The sequence below is a fragment of the Trichosurus vulpecula genome, chromosome 2, assembly GCF_011100635.1.
Source record: "Trichosurus vulpecula isolate mTriVul1 chromosome 2, mTriVul1.pri, whole genome shotgun sequence".
NCBI lineage: Eukaryota > Metazoa > Chordata > Mammalia > Diprotodontia > Phalangeridae > Trichosurus > Trichosurus vulpecula.
In genome coordinates this window covers 373,138,637-373,162,695 of record NC_050574.1, presented here as the reverse complement: position 1 = coordinate 373,162,695, position 24,059 = coordinate 373,138,637, and the positions used below count along the sequence as shown (strand labels likewise).

At 37.6% G+C, this 24,059-nt stretch overlaps 1 protein-coding gene across 1 annotated transcript in view; it reads right to left on the bottom strand.

The window, feature by feature from the left end:
- Positions 1–13,344: 13,344 nt before the first annotated feature.
- The window catches only part of VPS26C (VPS26 endosomal protein sorting factor C), a 68,451-nt gene continuing 57,736 nt past the window's right edge, over positions 13,345–24,059 (bottom strand). The window contains exons 7-8 of the mRNA XM_036747643.1: positions 16,856–17,008; positions 13,345–14,665 (exon numbers count right to left, since the gene is read on the bottom strand). Of these exons, the coding sequence (XP_036603538.1) occupies positions 14,583–14,665; positions 16,856–17,008 (236 nt within the window). The 3' untranslated portion in view covers positions 13,345–14,582. The remainder of the gene's footprint in view (positions 14,666–16,855; positions 17,009–24,059) is intronic.

Here is a 24,059-nt window from a genome sequence, read left to right as displayed (position 1 = left end):
AGCAAGGGTGACGGGAAAGGCTAGTTTGCCACAGATGTGAAGATGAGGTAACCAACAACTGACTTCTGCCTGTCACAGATAACCAAACCATTTGTTCATTGTCATTGTCATTAAGATAGATTTATCACTTCAGATTGATTGGAGAATGAGATAAGAATGGTGGGAAGGTTATGTCCATCACCTGCTTGTCAAAAATAACCATACTATTTATTCTTTGTCGTTGTCACTGGGTAGATTTATCGCGTCCAGATTGTACCCTCAAAGCTTACGTCTGCAAGCTGAGAGGAAGGAGGTTGGGAAGGGGAATTGCGGTTAGGGACCTATATAAACACCCCAATTCTCTGTGTCCAGGACGCTCTGACACTGAGAGAACCCCTGGTCCTTTTTGTTCCTGGAGTTGCCCTTTCCCATGGGATCGTAATAAATTTTCCTTTCTATTTTCACCTTGAGATGCCTCTGTTTTTAATTCTTGGATTCGTAAATCCATACCACACACTTTGTACACAATACATTTGACTTTGCATCAGCTCATGTAAGTCTTTCTAGGTTTTTCTGAGAACATCCTGCTCATCATTTCTTATAGCACAACAGTATTCCATCACAATCACAAACCACAATTTATTCAGCCATTCCCTAGTTGATGGGCATCCCCTCAATTTCCACTTCTTTGCCACCACTAAAAGAGATGTTATAAATATTTTGGTCTTTCCCCTTTTTGTTTTTTATCTCTTTTGGGATACAGACCAGTATCCCAGTAGTGGTATTGCTAGGTCAAAGGATATGCATAGGAAAAGAACTGCTAGTGAAGGAGGAATAGGGTGGAGCAGCAAGAGGGGGAGGGTGTAATCAAGACAAAATAATTGGAAATGTCCCAATGAGGAAGGTGGGCCTAACTCAGACAGTTTCCCAGCAATACCAGTAATCCATTTGGTCTATGTGGGATTCAAGAAAAAGTCTTAATTTTCTGAGGGTAGACTAATCAAAAGTTCCAAATATTTGCCATAACAAATCACTTAAATCCCTAGTAGTTTCATAGCCTCATGGCTCTCTTTTTTGTCATCACTGACTGGGTAGGGAGCTTACCCTTTTCCCACGATGTTAGAAATTTGCACAAAGGGGATCCTGTAGGAATGCTCGTGCTCAACCCCATTCTCTTCCTGCACATCCCCAGCAAGAATTTTAGTCCAGTAACTCTTGAAAAAAAATTTCTCCAAGGACACCCTGCCATTAGAAATGCCCAAGTGCCAGAAATTGTCTGAGAACTTCCACTATCCATCCTTTATTGTAGGTCCTTTCCAACAGCTAGTGCTCAATTATTCAGGGATTTGTTCTTAATGTAGTGTTCTCAATTTTTTTTCTCAGTCAATAAGTCTAATATTCAGTTTTGCTGGTTTTCATCCTTACTAGTATAGTGGTTTTTCTCCGGTCTTCAAGATATTTTCTAAGTGAAAGAGATATTACTCCACTTCTAAGAGAGAGAAAAGCTCTCAATTGCAGAAAAGAAAGCCCTTCCACTTTATCTAAAAGAGTAATTTAGTTTACACTAGCACCATTTCCATTTATCTAAGGAACTGTTGCTACATAAGACAAAAACCTTTCCTCTGGCTTATTGAGGCTCTCCCTTTCAAAAGACACTAGAACTGCTTGGGGCTTAATTTGGTGGTCTCTGGGAACTCTCCAAGCTTTTATGTAGAGAGAGTCCCAAATTGAAAGATTCCTAATTAAGAAACAGGTTTAGATTTGGAAAATTAGGCTTTAGATCAATTGAAAATCAGTTTTACAGTTAAAAGCCTTACTTTATGCTTAAAAATTCTAAGAAAAGAGCTAAAGAAAAACATGAAGTTCTGTTGAGAGCCCTAGTTGGCGGGCTTCCCAGACCTGGCTGGCCCTAGGGAATGCTCAACTCAGCTGACAGGAAGGCAGAGTTGCAAAACCAGCGGGGTTGGTTTTTTTTTTAACCAATGACAGGAAAATTAATTTTAATGTTGTTAATATCAAATGTAATATTCCCTTTTCTATCGAAAGGCCATCCTGACAGTAAGAAAAACCCCTTCTAGAGAATCCTAGGAATATCTTTGCAGAGTTTGATTGATTTCAGGACTTGACACCCTCTTTTCAAATAGAGAAGAGAAAAAAATGGTTCATGCACACATTTTAAAATTTACTGCCAGTTTTATAAGTTGTTGTTGTTCATCGTATCTGACTCTTTGTGACCCCATCTGGAGTTTTCTTGGAAAAATTACTGGAGTAGTTTGCCATTTCCCTCTCTGGCTCATTTTACAGATGAGGAAACTGAGAAAAACAGGGTTAAGTGACTTGCTCAGGGTCACAAAGCTAGTGTTTGAACTCATGAAAATGAGTCTTTCTGACTTCAGGACATTATCTACTACACCACCTTTATCAGTTTTAATTTTTCCTAACTTTAAAATTGATCTGCTCTAAAGTCTATCTAACTAAAAGTTTCTAGCATAGGAACACTGAATTTGATTTTTAAATGTCTGCCAGTCCCTTTTTCAAGCCCAATTAGGGACACATTTCAAAATGAAAGTAAAAAGACCATGAATTTACAAATGAAGGCAGACTCACCAAATGCATTTTGGACTCACATGTAGCTCAGAGAATTTGGGTGTGGAGATAGAGTAGGAGTCCAGCCTCCCAGGGCTGTCTTCCTCAGAAAAGCCAGCAGTGAAAAGATTCTTCTGAGGAGCACTCTTTTTTGGGTCTCTCAAGGGAGGGCAGCAAAAGAAGGCTGAGATCTGCACCTTGAGCGACAATGTGGAATCAAAAAAATCCAATGTGTAAGAAATGCAACTGAGGCAGAGCTCCAAGTACATATCAATTGACTAGGGAGAAGAGTGGTCCCCAACTAATTGGATCCAAGACTCAGCAGTCAAGGTTTTATTGATCTTCAAAGGTCACTAATAGGCATTACAAGTTTGTAATTGGTCAGTTCCCAGAAGTGGGGAAATCTTATGGTTGGCTAAGGGAAATAAATGTTCATCATTACTAGTTTAATCATCAGGCTTTCCACATGCCATCAATCACAGGTGTTTAGTCAATGTTTAGTTGACAGGACTCTGGGACTTTCCACAAGCAGTTATGAACATTGGGTGAAAAAGAATAGAGAAATATGGGGAAACTGGTTTTTTGGAGCATAGTTCCCATAGTACATTCATAGGAATGAGGGTACAGAGATAATACAACAGATCTCTGCCTCTATTTCTCATACAAGTTAATATAGGCCTAACTAACAAAGTATAAATCTATAAAGTACATTTATCCCTTCTACATCAAGACTTTCTCCATTGTAGTTTTGATATATGGTGGGTCAGCATAAGAAATTAAATGGGAATTTTGGGGGAGTTTTGCAGGACCCACAGATGACACACCAAGGCCAGCAGACAAAACAAAGTTTAGAAACTCAGAAATGCATAAAGTATATGTGTAGTATTGTATACTATCAACATATTTTATCTTTTAATACCATGAATATACCCAAATTTTACAATAAAGTACTATAAACACCCCATAAAAAAGAAAAAAATCAGACTTCTCTGACACAAAGGAAGGGCCAAAAAATTTTGTGCAGATTTTCCAGAATGTGGGGGCACCATACCCCTAGCCCCCGACAAGGTGGAAGGGATAGCTATATAAATCCATATCCTAACCCAAATACAAATAATATAATCATCAATACATAATGGGTTAATTAATTCTAACCAAATCACTCCCATTCTGACAGCACTAACTAACTCATACTTAATTCTTATCCTACCTGACTCACTAAAGCAATCCTTGATACTTAGTAAAACAATAAACTGAGTTAATACCGATCAAATTGAGTAAGGGTATCAAAATTATCCTCACACTGAGGAACTTCTCTAACTCTCCACGATCTTTTAAAGATCACACAAAAATCAGCTTACCAGAGCTCATTAAGGAGAGTTGGTTAATTCTCATACTATTTTTTTTTTGCTTTGTCCCTTCAAGTCCAAAGATCATTTTCTTTTGGAGAGAAAACAAGGAAAATAGGAGTTGAGGAGTCATTCATTATGTGTAAACAATCTCCCCCCATGTAAATTGGGCTAATTTTTCCTTAAAAGGTTTTGCGAACTTCCTTGAGACTCACTTGGCTCCACTGGAACTAACAGATAGCTGATGTCACTTCCTCATCACCTAAGTACAAGGTATCCATGAGGAGATCCTTCCATAGAGCTGGAGCTGGGAGATCAAAATGGGTAATTCAGGCAACAGGCTCGAAATGTCCTAAATATCTATGCTTGTTGAATACACTTATCCTATTCTGGCTAAATAAATTTCTTTTTCATGACTTGAATGACATATGAGTGTCTCATTTTCTTCCAATATTGAACCTAAAAACCACAGAATTGGGCTGAGTGAGGCTCACCCAGAATATTGGGTACACTCTTTCAGGATTAGAACATGATGAACTTGTTGAAGTGGGTGATAGTCCAGAGGAAGGCTAGCCTCTCTCCTGCCTTTTGTGGCTGAACTTGAAAAGGCCATCCACAATAGGTATCATCATTTTCTCTCCTCTTATTCCTGTCTTAATTCTCTACAGTCTGACTTCTGACCTCAATCAAGGCCACCCACAATAGGTATCATCATTTTCTCTCCTCTTATTCCTGTCTTAATTCTCTACAGTCTGACTTCTGACCTCAATCAAAACTGCTTTCCTCAAAGATATTGGTGTTCTCCTAGTCGGACAAATCCAATGACCTTTTCTCAGTCTTCATCCTTCCATACTATCAATCACCCTCTTCTCCTTAATACTCTTATCTCTCTAGGTTTTCAGGAGACCACTCTTTCCTTGTCCTCCTTTTACTTATCTCGCCTCTCCTCAGACCCCATTGATAAATTTCAGCCCACAGGTGGCAAGAAACAGATTACTGGAGTGCTTTTGCTGGCACTGGGTGGAGAACTCTGTTGCATTGCCATACTTGGACCTGAGCTGCAATCCTGGGTTGCACTCCCAAGGCAAGAAAGAGCACTAGCACACCAAAGCTTGTGGCCATGGGGGAGCAAGGGCCCTGGTCACAGCTCCAGGGAGGAGAAGAGTGCTAATGGTTGCTCACAGACCAGAGCACAGGCCAGGAGAGTAGTAAACACACCCCTCCCTAGATCAAGGGTGGGGAACCTGCAACCTTGAGACCACATGTGACCTTCTAGGTCCTTGGGTGCAGCCTTTTGACTGAATCCAAGCTTTACCAAACCCATTTATCAAATGGATTTGTTCTTTGAAATCTCTATTCAGTGAAAAGTCCACACTTGAGGACCTAGAGGGCCACATGTGGCCTTGAAGCCACAGATTCCCCACCCCTGCCCTAGATCATACCACCTTGGAAGAACCAAAAACTAACATGACTAACCTGACTAAAACATGACTGAAAACTAACATGACTAAAACATAACTAAGCTGGGGATAGTGCCCACTCCACTTGAGAGACAGAGCCCCAGTTTAGCACAGAGTTAAAAGTAAAGAAATAGGCCGGAAAAATGGGCAGACAGCAGGAAAATATCCTGACTATAGGAAGTTACTATGGTGACCAAGAAGATCAAAACAAAACCTCAAAAGAACACAAAGAAGTCCAGAACCACTACATCCAAAGCCTCAAGTAAAAATATGAATTGGTCTCAGACCATGGAAGAGCTCAAAAAAGGATTTTAAAAATCAAGTAAGGGAGATAGAGGGAAAATTGGGAAGAGAAATGAGGGTGATGCAATAAAATCATGAAAAATGAGTCAAAAGCTGGGTAAAGGAAGCGCAAATAAATACTGAAGAAAGCGACATCTTAAAAAACAGAATAGGGCAAATGCTAAAAGAGGCACAAAAAGTTACTTAAAGAGAACTTCTTACAAAGTAGAATTGGCCAAATGGAAAAGGACATACAAAAGCTTACTGAAGGAAATAGCTCCTTAAAAATCAGAATTGAGCAAGTAGAAGCTAAGGGTTTTATACGACATCAAGAAACAATAAAACAAAATCAAAAGAATGAAAAAATAGAAGAAAATGTAAGCTGATATTCTTGCCCTCCCCACCCAGCTGCCTTCGTTAACTGGGCTGTGTTGCACTTTTAAAAATAAGTATTCATTTAAAAAGTAATCATGTTTCCCAACTGGGCCCTCTTGATTTGGCAGCCCTTGGGGCCTGACCTCAGCCATCTGCCCTCCTGCCACCTTTGATCTGACCCTCTGGACAGGTTCATTGGGGCAACTTTGATGGGTGGGAGCCTTGGGCCCTTTCTGGGATGGCAGGCTGAAGTGGGTGGGGAAGGCTGCCATTGGTAGGTCACAAGTCTGCCTTTGGAGAGCTTGTCTTTGGACAGAAGAAAAAGTGTGTGTGTGTGTGTGTGTGTGTGTGTGTGTGTGTGTCACTTTGGGGGTGCTGTCCATGCAGGGATGAGTCCGTGGAGATAGAAACCAATACCCTCCCTCAGTAGTCTCTCTTGAAAACCCCATTTAAGTCATTTAAAGCTCTGATCCTCCCCCTTCCCCAACAGAGCCTGCAGACATCCAAGAGGGGAAAGAATCCCTGGGGGAGGGGAATGAGGAGGGAACTCCCATCCTTAGGGCACATCCCAGGAGAAAAGGACCCCAGCCTTGCCTGAGCTTTGGGAGAGAGCCAAATTCCACAGCCAAGCCACAAGTTTTTGCATGGAAACCTAAAGTTCATATATGTTCTCTTTTTGCCTCTGGCCCCAGTTGGAGACCCCAGGAGAGGGGGAGAGAAGGGCAGACGATATTTTGCTTCACTGTTTGTCTTCCTTTTTGCAAGTCATATTTCTAAAGCCCTTGTCCTTTGTACTTTACAAAGAATAAAAAGTGGATTTATCTGATTTTTAAAAACCGACCTAGAAAATAGATTGAGCAGAGACAATTTAAGAATTATTGGACTACCTGAGAGCCATGAACAAAAAGAGAACATAGATATCATGTTTCAAGAAATTATCAAGGAAAACCTAGAACCAGAGGGTAAAATAGAATTGAAAGAATCCACCAATCACCTCCTGAAAGAGGAAAACCCCCTGGAATATTATAGGCAAATTCCAGAGCTTCCAGGTCAAGGAGAAAACACTGCAAACAGTCAAAAAGAAATAATTCAAATATCATGGAGCCACACTCAGGATAACACAAGATTTAGTAGCTTCTACATTAAAGGTTTGGAGGGCTTGGACTAAATTCTAGAAGGCAAAAGAGATAGGATTACAACTAAGAATCACCTACCCAGCAAAAGTGAGTATATTCCTTCAGGGGAAAAAATAGATATTCAATGAAATAGAGGACTTTTAAGCATTCCTGATGAAAAGACCAAGGCTGAATAGAAAATTTAAGACTTTCAAATATAAGACTCAAGAGAAGCACAAAAAGGCAAACAGGAAAGAGAAATCATAAAGGATTCAGTAAAGGCAAACTGTTTATATTCCTACATGAGAAAATGATACTTGCAAGTCCTGAAAACTTTCTCATTATTAGGGCAGTTAGAAATAGTATACATAGACAGAGGGCATGGTTGTGAGTTGAATATGATGGGATGATTGTCTAAAAAAATAAAATTAAGGGGTAAAAAAGAGTAATGCACCAGGAGAAGGGGAAAGGGAGAGGTAGAATAGGGTAAATCATCTGACGGGGAAGATCGGGGAGATGAGGGGAGCATGTGAACCTTACTTTCATTGGAATTAGCTCAAAGAGGGAACAACATATACACTCAGTTGGGTATAGAAATTTATTCTACCCTACTGGAGGGGAGAGGGTTGGAGGGACTGATAGAAAGGAGGGTGGATTGGGCAAAACAGTAGTCAGAAGCAAAACACTTTTGAGAATGGACAACATGAAAAGAGAGAAAGACAAACGGGGGGGGGGGGGAATAAGATGGAGGGAAATACATAGTAATCATAACTGAAAAAAAATTTACAGCAAGATTCTCTGATAAGGGTCTCATTTCTCAAATATATAGAGAACTGGGTCAAATTTATAGAAATAAGAGTCATTCTTCAATGCTAAATGGCCAAAGAACATGAAAAAGCAGTTTTCAGATGAAGTAATCAAAGCTATCTGTAGTCAGGTGAAAAGATCACTATTGATTAGAGAAATGAAAATGAAAACAACTCTGAGCTACCAATATATACCTATCATATTTGCTAAAAATGATAGAAGGGGGAAATGACAAATGCTGGAGGGGATATGGTAGAACTGAGACATTAATGCGTTGTTGATGAAGTGATATACTGATCCAGCCATTCTGTAGAGCAATTTGGAAGTATGCCCAAGCACTATAAAACCATGTATACCCTTTGACCAAGAAATACCACTACCAAGTCTGTATCTCAAAGGGATTAAAAAATAAAAAGGAAAAGGTCCTATATGTACAAAAATATTTACATCAGCTCTTTTAGTAGTGGCAGAAAATTGGAAACTGAGGGGATGCCCATCAGTTGGGGAATGGCTGAACAAGTTGTGGTATGTGAATGTAATGGAATACTATTGTGCTATGAGAAATGAAGAGCCAGATGATCTCCGAAAAACCTGGACTTACATGAACTGATGCAAAGTTAAATGAACAGAACCACGAGAACATTGTACACAGTAATAGCAATATTATATGATGATCAATTGTGAATAACTTCGCTATTCTCAGCAATACAACGATCCAAGACAATTCTGAAGAACTTAAAATAAAAAGTGCTATCCATCTCTAGAGACAGAACTCAAGGATTCTGACTGCAGATCAAAGCATACTTTTTTTTTTTACTTTATTGTTCTTGGGGGTTTTTTTGTATGTGTTTTCTTTCACAATATAACATGAAAACATATTTTTGTATGACTGCACATGTATAACCTATATCAAATTGCTTGCTTTCTCAATGAGGGGGGGTGAGGAATAAAGGAGGGAGGAAGAGAATTTGAAACTCAAAATTTTACGAAATGAATGCTAAAAATTGTTTTTACATGTAATTGGGGAAAAATAAAATATTAAATAAATACTTTTTAAAAAGAAAAAAAAATACCCCTTTCTCTTCTCTGACACTGCCACTCCCTTGGCTCAGGTTCTCTTCACCTCAGGACTGGACTATCATAATAGCCTGCAAGTTAGTCTACCTGCCACATCTCTCACCACTCCAGTCTATCCTTCCTTCATTCAGCTGCCGAAGTGATTTCTCTCTCACCTCCGGGGGCAAATGTAAAATCCTTTGTTTGGTATTTAAAGCCTTAATAACCTAGCCCCCTCCACCTTCCTGGTCATCTTAAAATATGTACCCCACCATGTCCACTTCTACCCTCCTTGCTACTCCATGAATAAGATACTCCCCTCTCTTGGCCCCAGGCATTTTCTCTGGCTGTCCCCCATACATAGAATGCCCTCTCTCTTTATCTTTTCCTAATAGCTCTCCAGATTTCCTTCAGGTCCAGTTAAAATCCCACTTTCTACAGGGGACCCTTTTGTAATCCTTAATTCTAGTGCCTTCTTCCTGTTTATCATTTCCTAGTTATCCTGTATACAGCTTATTTGTACATATTTTTGCTTGTATTATCTAGCCCATTAAATAGCTCCTTGATGGCAGATACTGTCTTTCTCTTTTTGTATTTCCAGCACTTAGCACAGTGACTGGCACACAGTAGGCACTTAATAAATCCTATTGACTGACTGACTTACCTTCATACTTCTGATGGGGTGTTTGGTGATGCCTCCAGAGATGGTGGTTGCTTACCATTGTACAGTTTCATGATGTACTGTCTCAAAGAATTCAGTCAGTCCACCTCTAATCCAAGTATAGGCATTTACTGAGATTGATGTCTCTCATGAAGCGGGCTAAGTTCCAAGAGGAACCAGCAGCTTCAGAGAAAGCAAGACGGATTTTTATAGGATAAAGTTGCAATTACATAACACAAATTTACATAGAATACAGGAATATGACTAATATTAAAAAGGCAGGAGGAGTTTGTTAAGGGATTAGGTAATGAAGGAGGGTTCCTAGCCTCAGTGGAACTGCGCAGGCACTATTGTGGGGTAGGTCCCTTCTACGGTTTGGTGATCAAGCATTCTGGTCATGCTGCCCTCCAATCGGCTAGCTATTGTGCTTCTGTCTGGTCAAGATGGATATGTGATTGTAGTTTGAGTACAAGAAACACATCTGTCCAAATATGTGGAATGGGTCTGGGTGGGGCGGCAGTAGCTAGATAGGAGCAGTGACTGGGTTCACATCACGTGGACACACCTGCTGTTTCTGCAGGAACTAAGAGTTCAGGGATACACCTCTTGTTCTAGTGGGCAGTGAGGCATAAGTTAGGACGTTGGAGGTGGGGAGGGGGGATAGGTAGGTACAGTGGGCTTGCTGCCTATAATGAAGTTGGAATATTGGGGCTGGGGGCAGCTCTATTAGGACTCCATCATCATGAGGTGCCTCCCCCTCCTAGATACTAAATAGTAAACTCTTTGTGGCCATTTAGCAAGGAGGGGCCCATGTGAGAATATCCTTGAGAACTGTACCTTGAAGAAAATTTTGGCAAATTGTATTTTAGGCCCTCCATCTGTTGGGCCTTGTAGCCTGGTAATTTATGTCTTCTCCAAGTTCTACCAGGGGATCTCGTCAGAATTTTGTATTCCTTCAAAGTATACTGGAGGTATTGCATTTGGGTGGTTCAGAGATTTTTCTCCTCATCAGGAAAAGACAAATTCAGAAAAACTAGAGCTCAGGCCTTGCTGGAATTGATTGCATTTGCTTGCTGATGGTATCATCACCCAATTACCTCTGGGGAAGCCTTCTAAAAGAATTTCTCTTCCAGCTCTAATGGAGCTATATTTATATAAATCATTTGGTTTTGAATAGCCTTTTGGAAATGACAAATGCAGTTTAACCAGCAGTCTAGAAAGACTATGGACTTTTATAGCCTGCCATTGAGAGGGTGGCATGAGGGACCCTAAAAATGAGAGAATGCAAACAAGGCAGATTCTCTGAAATTTTAAAAATGTCTAACAATTATGCTGAAGAAACTGAGTTTTATTTGTTTTTTAATTTGTAATTTGAGAAACCAGCTTCAATTTTGCCCCATGGATTTTCTTGGGATTCTTTGGCATGAATTATTCGGGAAGGCACTTGAAAGGACAGTATATCTCTTCCCAGGAAAGAGCCCAGACACATTTGAGGAATTGGGGCTACCAACAAATATACCAATTATATCTCCATTTAATTAATTGAGGATGGACAAGGGTACTTCGCTAGTTTAAAATGTTTCCACTCACCCCAAATTGTAATTCCTCTTTCTCTCTTCTCCTGAAGAATACAACTGAAGTCTTAGAAGCATTTCCCCCTACCCAGGCATAAATGATTACAAATTTCACTTGGGAGCTACAGCATATGTATTGGCCTAGAGGAGTTTTTGGCTTTGTTGCTTTCTGTGTTCATTTGTGTCTTTCTCCAAGCATCTGAGAGTAAAATCAAACCTCAGGCACTCACACTTAGAGCACTCCTGCTCAGCTCATGAGGGCAATGGCAGCACAGGTCCTAGTAACTTTCTACATGGGAGTATGGGGAGAAGGGAGGAGTCAGGCCCCAGCAGTGACAGTGGGATAGTGGAATAGGCCTACAACACTCTGCCTATCTCAGAATAGGACACTAGCTCAGGTTAGCAATTGACCACAACAGAGAGAGCAACACGTAGAAAGACAGGCACCCCTCTAGGGTCTCACCAAAGGCGGGACCAGAAACACACTCAGTGTACAAGGTAAATCAAGTATGGGACAACTATTTAAGCTGCTATCCTTTCTCTGATCCCTCTGAAATCCACTTTAGATTGTGTGTCATACTTTGCCTAGTTTTTCTATCACAAATTCTAAAATGCAGTGGACACTTACCCACAAAGTTCCCATCATCTCTCCCTCAGTCAGCAATTAGATCTTTCTCATTCCTAAAATCACAGGTTCATGGAGATTTAAAGATGGAAACTGTTGAGTCCAATTTCCTCATTTTACTAATCAGGAAACTCAGGTCTGTTTTGGTTAAGTGAATTGGGATTTGAACTTGGGTCCTCTGACTCCAAATTCAGTCTCAGATCCTATACTAGGCTGTCGGTGAGAATCAAGTCCAGAATAGGAGTTCCTTTCATTTGGTTCCTTTTAAAGGAATAAATTGTCATTAAGGCAAATCAAGAAATAGCTGCTTTTCTTGGAGCAGAAAGATAGATGAAGCAGATATTTCTATTTCATGAATCAATCCACCATTGTCTACGTGTGAAGAATTGTCTAAGTTATCTAAAAAACTGTTTTTCATTGACAATGCATTTTTTTTTTCCTGAAGTGAATCTTGGAGTTTAGAAAAATGTAAAAAATTTTCCCTTCCACACTTTACTCCTTTGCTTGGGGATTCATAGAGATGGAACACTGCATATATTTTCTTTTTTGGTCAGTTTTGCTGAACTTTTTTCTCTTCATCTTTGTTAAAAGAAATTTCTTTGCTATATTGGGATGGCTCTCTGGGAGAGGGAGAGAGAACTTCGGGGGAAATATAGGTTATTTAAAAACAAAATATATCAATAAAATTTATTTTAAAACATTTTTTCCTTTCTTTGGCAATTATCAAGCTGCTGTTTTACAAAATAAATCCTTTTATTAAGGGCATTTATTCTGTGAAGTTTGGTTTCGGTCAAAGGGCCACACTTGAGGGCGTCATGTGGCCTTGAGGCCGCAGGATCCCCACCCCTGCCTAAGTCTACCAGTTCTGTTTCCAGGAAAGTTCTCACAGCTATTATCTCAGGTGGGGATGAGGGGTGGCTCCTGTGGAAAAGGAAACCACCCATCCCCACCAGCTGCCACTCCCAGGGCAGGCAAGACAGCTTAGTTGAAGCAGCAAAGCACCCTGAAGAAAAGACAAGAGATGGTATGTGCCAGTCAAACCACCACCAGTGTCTGATACAGGTTCCCAAGAACCTTGGGAACAGCAGTTCTTTCATCCCAGTGTCTGCAGTCCTCCTGGGAAGCGAGCTCTGGGAAGATGCAGCCTCGGACTGCTTCTGAAAGTGCTCTTACCACAGCTACTGCAGACCCAGAGAGGAGAGTTCTTTCCACCAAAGACTTTGGCCCTGTCAAATGGGCTGACATCAGAACTAATTTTATTAGTGGAGATGACATTGAAGAAAAAGGCATCACCATCTGCTTTGCCACTGTACTCTAAGGATTACAGGACTTTTCCATGTGACTTGTAGCTGAAACCTTTCATATGTGTTGTCTCCTCCATTAAAAGGTGAGCTCCTGGAGAGCAGGGATCACCTTGCTTTTATATTTGTATCCACAGCACTTGGCCACAGTGCTCTGCACATAATAAAAAAAAATTTTGAGCATATGAAGGGCAGTATGGCCTCTTTATTTTAGAGATCTTTGAGAAACAAAGACATTGAAAAGGTTCACAAAAGTATCAATGTATATTTACAACTTCCCAGAGCACCTTCACTCAATGCTTCATTCATTCCATTTAGCCAATATACTACTTTGCCTCTAAATACATACATATATGCACACACACACACACACACACACACACACACACACAAATATTTTGCAGGGGGCGGGGAAGGCAGGGCAATTGGGGTTAAGTGACTTGCCCAAGGTCACACAGCTAGTAAGTGTATTGAGTGTCTGAGGGCAGATTTGAACTCAGGTCCTCCTGACTCCAGGGCCAGTGCTCTCCTCACTGTGCCACCTAGCTGCCCCTAAATATATTTTTTAAGGTTAAAAAAGGGAGAGGTCTGAATCTGTGATATCATCTTTGTAGGTTTCCTGATGTGGAATCTATTTTAACCAATGAAAATTAGCTGATGATTAGCTAATGTGTAATTTCAGTGGGTTGGCTGGGACCTTGAGAGGTGAGGTGACTTGCCTTGGGTCACAGCGGCAGTTAGTCTGTGTTAGAGCTAAGACCTGGATGCAATGACCACCCTCTATCTACTCACAGATGCCTTTACCAAGCACTTTGCCAGCAATAATTCTAGTTCTTCTGAGCTCCCTAATGATGATTGGAAATACATTCTGAGCTACAAACTCTTTGTCCCAGAGTTATAATCGTCCTTGGTGGCAATGCTGGGAGATCTTTAGGGCAGGAACAGGAACTGTTCATCATTTGATTTGCATCTTCTCTGCAGTTTTAGACTTAGAGAGTTGCTTAGAGCACTGAGAGATCTTTACAATTTCTTTTTTTTCTCATTAATTTTTAGCAATGTTAAACATCATTATTACAAAAATCTTTATTGTAAGGCTTAGAAAAGAAAAGTTAGGTCTAAAGTACAAATGCATTTCTTTTCTGCTAAGTAATCTTATTAACACCAAAAAAATTCTTGAATAGCAAAGAAAATATATCCCTACACCCAGTGACTAAAAAGACCATACGCTCTAGAAATAGCAGCCAAAACAATATCTAATTATAATTACAATTTCTGTGGCATTAAGTTCATTCTGATCAGAATAATAAAGAAAAACAAGTGTGTGTTTGAAACATTTACTCCGAGTAAAAGTCTATCCACTCTGCGAAATTCCTCTCGATCTTTTCATTTCCGTAAACTCTGATCTTTCTTCGTTAAATTCTGCAGAGTTTCAGTGGGAAATTCTCTGTGATGAGGTGATCATCGTGAAGCAGGACCACAATATTAACTTCAAATTCTGTAAAAGAGGAGAAAATTTAAAGACTTGTATGTTATTATCATTCCTTTATGAAAACAAAATATAAATTCTTTGTCAGAATCAGCTGGCTCTAAATAGAAGACCTGACTAATGTTACAGTGTAGTCTGTGTTATTTTCTTGTTTTTGTGTTTAATCTATCATACCCTAGCTTAATCTTTCAATAAAAAAAATGCCCATTTTTTATTATTCTTTTTAAGTGCCTTCTGAATAAATTTCTCTCATTTAAGGAGAGACAGTTATTACATTTCAAAAAATATCTTTTGCCTTTAACAAAAGAAGTTATTTTGGAATTAGTGGATTCATTTGTATTTTTTTTCTAATTCTGCTTTGTCTTCTGAACAATAATTAGCCATTTATTTCTGCCTTACTCACTTTACAACCAACGTGTAGAAATCCGAAACCTCACATTCGCAAATGAGAAAAAACAATTTCTGTAACACTATACAGTATAATTTTTCTTCCCTAGAAAATACATTTATAGATAAACAACTTTTACTTAGGCCTTCTTTAAACAAATGGAGATATTCACTAGCTCTTTAGATGCTCTAATTAAAACCTTTCAAATTACAGTGAAATAATACGGTAAAAAATGAATCCATATCTGCTTCTTACATTGGAAAGAGAAGAGGGGAATTAGAATCATAAAAATATAAAAGAAATGGACAACACAATTAAATATTCATGGCAGCCCAGGAAAGATTCTGATCATTTCAATGTTTGAAGCAAGAATTAACCTGTTTCTACTTTAAAGAATCCTTTTGTGCCATTTAATACACCAACTGAAAATATACTCACAAGCTCCCCATATGGAATAACCTGAATCTTCTAAAGTCATTCCCCTCTTCCAATGGAGCAAATGCTCCCCATTCTTCTCAGTCTATTTCATGTCTAACCAGAGCTCAGATTTACTTCCTTCCTTTCTGTTTCAGCAGAAGCAGTGCTGCTTAGGCTAATAAAATCAGTGGTTTTCCCTTAAACATGACATCAAACCTAATTATAATTCTATATTGTCTAATTATGTTTTTCTGACCAAAAACCAAAATAAAGCCCATCAATCTGATTAAACAACAGATAATTTTGGGGGTGGGAGGGATTTACAAATTCTACAGCACGAAAACCTATTATAAAGCATTTTTTCCACTGAAAAATATGTGAGAATAAAAGAAACTAAGAAATTGCTTCAAAACTTTAAATTGTGGCCTTAGCTTCAAGGAAATTCAACTTTAAGTCCACTTTCTGTTGATACTCAAAGAGTAAACCTATTTTATCTTCATCAAATAAAGCTATTGTCATGACTCCATTACAATACTCTCTATTTATACAGCTCTTTTTAAAGTGAAAATCATGGCAAAATTAATGATGACACATTCTGATTAGATATATTTTGACAATGAATATAAAATTATGACATTAATGAAAACATATTGGGATTAGCTGTTTCAAAGAATAAACTACTATTAATTGCTTAGTGAGAACAGAAGAACAATACAGTAAAATTTTCTTGTGACAGATTTAACTATGCTCTCTGCTTGGCATAAGAGATCTGATTGCAAAGAATGAAAGGAAAACACCATTCCTTGGAAATTTTCAGTATGTGTGGCATGTCAGTTAAAACCTAAATCATCAATTATACTATACTACCATACTATCTCTTTGTCCAATTAAGTTATTAAATGACAACCATGTACAAAGTGTCACACTAAATGGCTAGTAACATAAAGGCAGCTTGAAGTTATGGATATATTAATACTGAAGTTTGAGAATTTTCTTGCCCACGGTAAGTTACAAGATTTCGGTAAGGACACAGAATCAAAGAGCACGAATGAGGTTTAACAAATGGACAACTCAAGTACTGCAGTGGTATGCATGAAATATTTGAAAACAAAGAAAAACCTTCAGAATTTTGGGCAGGTCCTCTATGGAGGATTGATGGCAGGATATGGAAAATAGCCAAAGAAGACAAAGATAAATGTGACTTATAGCAGTGGAAGGAATGACAATGAGATCATGGATCCACTGAAGAAAGAGTAACAGAGATTTTTTAAATGTAAGAAGCTAATGATGATAATAATATGGTACATCTACTATGTGTACATATGATCACAACAACCTCACTTTCTTTAAAAAAAAAGTTCATACAAGCTTTAAAGTTAAAGACACAAACTTACCAACTTTGAAATTGGTAGTTTCAAGGGTAGGACAAGTGAAAAGTCTGGGGAATATCATATATATGGGAACAGAAAGACTCCTGCAAACATCACCATCAGCAATCTGAATATTCTGAATCTCTGTGGCATCTCTGGCATATCCTTCTGCACAACCTTGAGAAAGGAGAAAATAACAAAATTAAAACTAGAAACAAGAAGGTATTGAAACACTTTAAGCAGTATAAAATCTCTAAATAAAATCCCATTTTTTTCTCTAATTTGTTTACCAAAATTCATGGACAAATAAAAGATTTTTTTTAACAGAGTTCTTCTCTCTTTTTTTGTCCCCTCCCCGCCCCGCAACAGTATCTTATATTTTTCTAATTACACGTAAAGATAATTTTTTTTTTTTTTGCTTTTTGGCAGGGCAATTGGGGTTAAGTGACTTGCCCAAGGTCACACAGCTAGTACTTGTGTCAAGTGTCTGAGGCCGGATTTGAACTCAGGTCCTCTTGACTCCAGGGCCGGTGCTCTACTGACTGCGCCACCTAGCTGCCCCCCATAAAGATAATTTTTAACATTCTTTTTTTTTTAAATTTTGAGTTCCAAATTTTTCCTTTCCTCCCTTATCTCCCCCTAAGATAGTAAGCAATGCTATACAGGTTATACATGTACAATGATATAAAACATTTCCACATTAGAGATGTTGTAAAAGAAGAAAAAGGAAAAAGAAAAACCACAAATAAAAAAATAAAAATAATATGATTTGATCTGCATTCAAACTCCACCAGTTCTTTCTCTGGAACTGTCCTTTGGAATTGTATTGGACCACTGTATTGCTGAGAAGAGCTAAGTCATTCATAGTTGATCATAACACAGTGTTGCTGTACAATGTTCTTCTGGTTCTGCTCACTTCACTTTGCATCAGTTCATGTAAGTCTTTCCAGGTTTTTCTGAAATCACCCTGCTTATCATTTCTTATAGCACACTAGTATTCCATTACATTCATATAGCACAACTTGTTTAGCTCCAATTGATGGGTATCACCTCAATTTCCAATTCTTGGTCACCACAAAAAGAGCTGCTATTAAATATTTTTGTACAAATAGATCTTTCTTTCTTACGATCTCTTTGGGGTAGAGATCTAGTAATGGCACTGCTAGATCAAATGGTATGCACAGTTTGATTGTCCTTCAGGCACAGGTCCATACTGCTCTCCAGAATGGCTGGACCAGTTCACAAGTGCAACAGTGCATTAGTGTCTCCATTTTCCCACATCCTCTCCAACATTTATAATTTTCCTTTTTGGTCATATTACCCAAGGATAGATGTGAAGTGGTACCTCAGAGTTGTTTTGATTTGCATTTCTCTAATCAATAGTGATTTAGAGCATTTTTTTCATATGACTATAGATAGCTTTGATTTCTTCATCTGAAAACTGCCTGTTTGTATCCTTTGACCATTAACTGGGGAATGGCTTGCAGTCGTATAAATTTGACTTAGCTCTCCATATATTTGAGAAGTGAGGCCTTTATCAGAGACACTTGCTGTAAAGATTGTTTCCCAGCTTTCTGCTTTCCTTCTAATCTTGGGTGCATTAGTTTTGATTATGCAAAAACTTTTAATTTTAATATAATCAAAATTATCCATTTTACATTTTGTAATGCTCTATCTCTTATTAGGTCAGAAATTCTTCCCTTCTCCATAGATCTGACAGGTAAACTATTTCTTGCTCTCCTACTTTGCTTAAGGTATCACCCTTTATGTCTAAATCATGTACCTATTTTGACCTTATTTGGTTTTTTTACATCAATTTATTTACTTTTAGTTTTCAACATTCACTTTTATAAGATTTTGAATTCTGAATTTTCCCCCCTCTCTCCCCTCCCAAGACCTCATGTAATTTGATATAGGCATTATATATGTACAGTCATATTAAACATATTTCCACATTGGTCATGTTGTAAAGAAGAATCAGAACCAAAGGGAAAAAACACGAGAAAGAAAAAATAGACAACAAAAAAAAATAGTATACTTTGATCTGCAGTCAGACTCCACAGTTCTTTCCCTGGATGTGGACAGCATTTTCCATCAAGAGTCTTTAGAACTGTCTATATTATTGCATTGCTGACAAGAGCCAAATCTATCAAAGAGGGTCATCACACAATGCTGCCGTTACTGTGTACAATGTTCTCCTGGTTCTGCTCACTTCACTCTGCATCAGTTCGTGTACGTCTTTCCAGGTTTTTCTGAAATTTGCCTGCTCATCATTTCTTTTTTTTTTTTAGGGGGGAAGGCAAGGCAATTGGGGCTAAGTGACTTACCCAAGGTCACACAGCTAGTAAATGTGTCAAGTGTTTGAGGCCGTATTCAAACTCAGATCCTCCTGACTCCAGTCAGGGCCAGTGCTCTACTCACTGCACCACCTAGCTGCCCCCTGCTCATCATTTCTTATGGAACAATAATATTCCATTACATTCATATACCACAACTTGTTCAGCCATTCCCCAATTGATGGGCATCCCCTCAATTTCCAATTCTTTGTTACCACAAAAAGAGCTGAATTAATTATTTTTGTACATGTGGGTCCTTTACCCATTTTCATGATCTCTTTGGTATACAAATCTAGAAAGGGTATTGCTGGATCAAAGGGTATGCACAGTTTTCTTTTTTCAAGTTTCAGAAACTTTAATGCAAGAAAAAAATACTTCCATAAATGAATATCACAAAACAAAAGCTCTAAGGACATTCCAGCCAACAATAGTCCTTTACTACCAAAGCAGATTAATTATCCAACCCCAGTGAGGCCAAGCGTTTCTTTCTAGCTACCTCAACCCCATTTCAAATTCAGTGAGAAAGTAGCCCAGAACATAAAGTATCTTTCAGACGACTCTACCATGAATACTCAAAGGATAAAGTGGTTTTTTTTTAACAATCACATTTTAAGTTTCCATTTCACAATTCATATAAATATTTTACATACATTTATAAAACACGACATCTCCATTTTTTTCATAAGCTTAATTGTGCTGTAACTTTCTGGTATGCATAGTTTTATAGCCCTTTGGGCATAGTTCCAAACTGCTCTCCAGAATGACTGGATCACTTCATAACTCCACCAACAATGCATTAGTGTTCCAATTTTCCCATATCTCCAACATATATCATTTTCCTGTGGTGGTACCTCAGAGTTGTTTTAATTTGCATTTCTCTAATCAATAGTGATTTGGACCATTTTTTCTTATAGCTATAGATAGCTTTAATTTCTTCATCTGAAAACTGCCTGCTTATATCCTTTGACCTTTTATCAATTGGAGAATGACTTGTATTCTTATAAATTTGACTCAGTTCTCTAGATATTTTAGAACTGAGGCCTTTATCAGAGATACTGGCCGTAAAAATTGTTTCCCAGGTGTTTGTTTCCCTTCTAATCTTGGTTGCATTGGCTTTGTTTGTGCAAAAACTTTTTAATTTGATGTCATAAAGATTATCCATTTTGTAATTCATAATGTTCTTTATCTCTTTTTTGGTCATAAACTCTTCAGTTCTCCATAGATCTGACAGGTAAATCTAATTTGCTTATAGTATCACACTTTATGTCTAAATTGTGCACCCATTTTGACCTTATTTTGGTATACAGTGTAAGATATTGGTCTATACTTAGTTCTGCCATATTATTTTTTAGTTTTCTCAGCAGTTTTTCTCAGATAATAAGTTCTTATCCCAGAAGCTGATGATTTGGGTTTATCAAACCCTAAGTTACTATGGTTATTTATTAATGTGTTTTGAGTGACCTAATCTATTCCACTGATCCACCACTATGTTTCTTAGCCAATATCAGATAATTCTGATGATTACTGCCTCATAATGCAGTCTGAGATCCAGCATAGCAAGGCAACTTTCCTTTGCATTATTTTTTCATGAATTCACTGGATAATATTGACCTTTTGTTCTTCCAGATAAATTTCATTATTATTTTTTTCTAGCTCTATAAAGTATTTTTTGGTAGTCTGATTGGTATGGCACCAAATAAGTAAATTAATTTAGGCAAAACTGTCATTTTTATTATATTGGCTTGACCTCCTTATAAGCAATTGACATTTTTCCAATTGTTCAGAGCTGATAAAAAGTGTTTTGTAATTGTGTTCATATAGTTCCTGGGTTTGTCTTGGCAGGTAGACTCCCAAGTATTTCATACTGTCTAGTATTTTAAATAGAATTTCTCTTTCTACCTCTTGTGGCTGGCCTTTGTTGGCAATATGTAGAAATGCTGATGGTTTATGTGGGTTTATTTTATATCCTACAATTTTGCTAATGTTGTTAATTATTTCAAGTAGTTTTTAGTTAATTTTCTAAGTATACCACCATATCATCTGCAAAGGGTGGTATTTTTATTTCCTCAATGCCCATTCTAATTCCTTCAATTTATTTTTCTTCTCTTATTGCTAGAGCTAATACTTCTAGAACAATACTGAATAATGGTGATAATAATGTGAATTCTTGCTTCACCCCTGATCTTACTGGCAAAGCTTTTAGCTTATCCCCATTACAAATAATGCTTGCTGATAGTTTTAGATAGATACTACATATCATTTTAAGGAAAACTCCATTGATTCCTGTGCTCCCTAGTGTTTTTACTAGAAACGAGAGCTGTATTTTGTTAAACACCTCTTCTGCAACTATAAGATAAACACATAAAGATTTTTGTTGGTTTTATTACTGACATGGCCAATCATGCTATCAGCAAAATTCCTAATATTGAACCAGCTCTTCATTCCTGGTATAAATTCCACCCGGTCATAACGTATCATCCTGGTGATAAATTGCTGTAATATTTTTGCTAGTATTTTATCTAAAAATTTTGCATCAATATTCATTAGGGAAATTGGCTTAAAGTTTTCTTTCTCCATTTCTGCTTTTCTTGGTTTAGGTAACAGCACCATTTTGGTGTCAAAAGGAATCTGGTGGGACTTCACATATTTTTTTGAAACTGTATATATATTGTATTGGAATTGTTTTTTAAATGTTTGGTAGAATTCACTTGTGAATCCATCCAGCCCTGAGGATTTTTTTCTTAGGGAGTTCACTGATAGTTTATTCAATTTCTTTTTCTAAGATAGGGTTATTGAAGTATTTTATTTCCTGTTCTGTTAATCTGGGCAATTTTCACAAAAATTTGTCAATTCTGTTTAATTGTCAGGTTCATTGGCACACAATTGGGCAAAACATATTCAAATAATTGCTTTAGTTTCTTCTTTATTAGTGGTGAATTCACCATTTCCATTTTTGATACTGGAAATTTGGTTGCCTTTTTATTTAATCAAATTAACCAATGGTCTATGTATCTTACTATGGTTTTTTTTCTTCCATAAACCTAGCTTCTAGTTTTATTTATTAGCTAAATCATTTTCTTAATTTCAATTTTACTAATTTTGCCTTTGGTTTTCTGATTTGGTATTTAACTGGGGATTTTTAATTTGTTTTTTGTTTTGTTTTTTTAATTGAATGCCCAACTGATCTGCTCTTTCTCTACCTTAATGATGTAAGAGTTTAGGTAAATAAAATTTCCCCCAAGTATTGCCTTAGCTGCATCCCATAAATTTTGGTATGGTGTCTCATTGTTGTCATTCTCTTTAAGGAAATTATTTATTATTTCTATGATTTATTATTTGACCCACTTATTCTTCAGGATTAGATTATTTAGTTTCCAATTAATTTTTAATCTTTCAGCTGCCCTTTACTGAATGTAATTTTTATTGCATTATGATCTGAAAAGGATCCATATAATATTTTTGCTTTTCTACATTTTTTTGAGGTTGTTATGCCCTAATACATAGTCAGTTTTTGTGAAGGTACCATGTACTGTGGAAAAAATGGTACAATCTTCTCTATCCCCATTCAATTTTCTCCAGAGGTCTGTCATATCTAACTTTTCCAAAATTCTATTTACCTCCTTAACTTCTTTCTTGTTTATTTTGTGGTTATATTTATCTTGTTCTGAGAGGGGACAGTTGAGATCCCCCACTAATACAGTTTTACTGTCTATTTCTTCCTGTAACTCAATTAACTTCTCCTTTAAGAATTTCAATACTATACCACTTGATCCATATATATTTAGTATTGATATAACTTCACTCTCTATGGTGCCTTTTAGCAAGATTTAGTTTCTTTCCTTGTCTCTTTTAATTGGATCTACTTTGGCTTTTGATTTGTCTGAGATCATGATTGCTAACCCTGCTTTTTTTTTAATGTCAGCTGAAGCCCATTACCTTTATTCTGTGTGGCTCTCTCTGCTTCAAGTGTGTTCCTTATAAACAACATATTGTAGGATTTTGGTTTTTAATCCACTCCACTATCTGCTTCCATTTTATGGTTAACTCCATCCCATTCACATTCGCAGTTATGATTACTGTGTGCTTCCCTTTATCATATTTTTCCTCCTGTTTATTCTGCACGCTCTCTCACTCTCTCTTTCTCTCTCTCCTTTCATCCTTTCTCTTGTCACTAGTGTTTTGCTTCTGTCCACTGCCTCCCCCAATCTGCCCATCCTTCCATCAGCAACCCCCCCATTTGCTTAACTTCCTCCCCTCTTACTTTTCTGTAGGGTAAGACAGATTTCTATACTCAACTGATCGTATATGTTATTCTCTTTGAGCCAATTCTGAATGAGAGTAAGGTTCAAGCAATGCACACCATGTCGCTTACCAATTTCCCATCTTCCCCCCATGTTTCATACCTCTTAATGTGAGGTAATTTATCCCATTCTATCTCTTCTTTTCTTCTGCTCCCAGTGTAATCCTTTCTTCCCCCTTTATTGTGTTTTATTTATATCATCCACTCAAAGTCCCCTTATACCCATCCTCTCTATGTATACTCCCTTCTAATGGCACTAACAGTTTTTAAGAATTACAAGTATCATCTTCCCGTGTAGGGACGTAAACAGTTTAACCTTATTGAATCCCTTATCTCATTTCTTTTTACCTTTTTATGCTTCTCAAGTCTTGAAATTAAAAATCAATTTTTTTGTTCAGCTTTGGTCTTTTCATCAGGAAGGCCTGAAAGCTACCTATTTCACTGAATGGCCATTATTCCCCCTGAAGGATTATACTCAGTCTCACTCAGTAGGTATATCATATTCCATATCCTCTTATCCTTTAATGTTGAAGCTAAATACTGTGAAATCTTGACTGTGGCTCCAAGCTATTTGAATTGTTTGTTTCTGGCT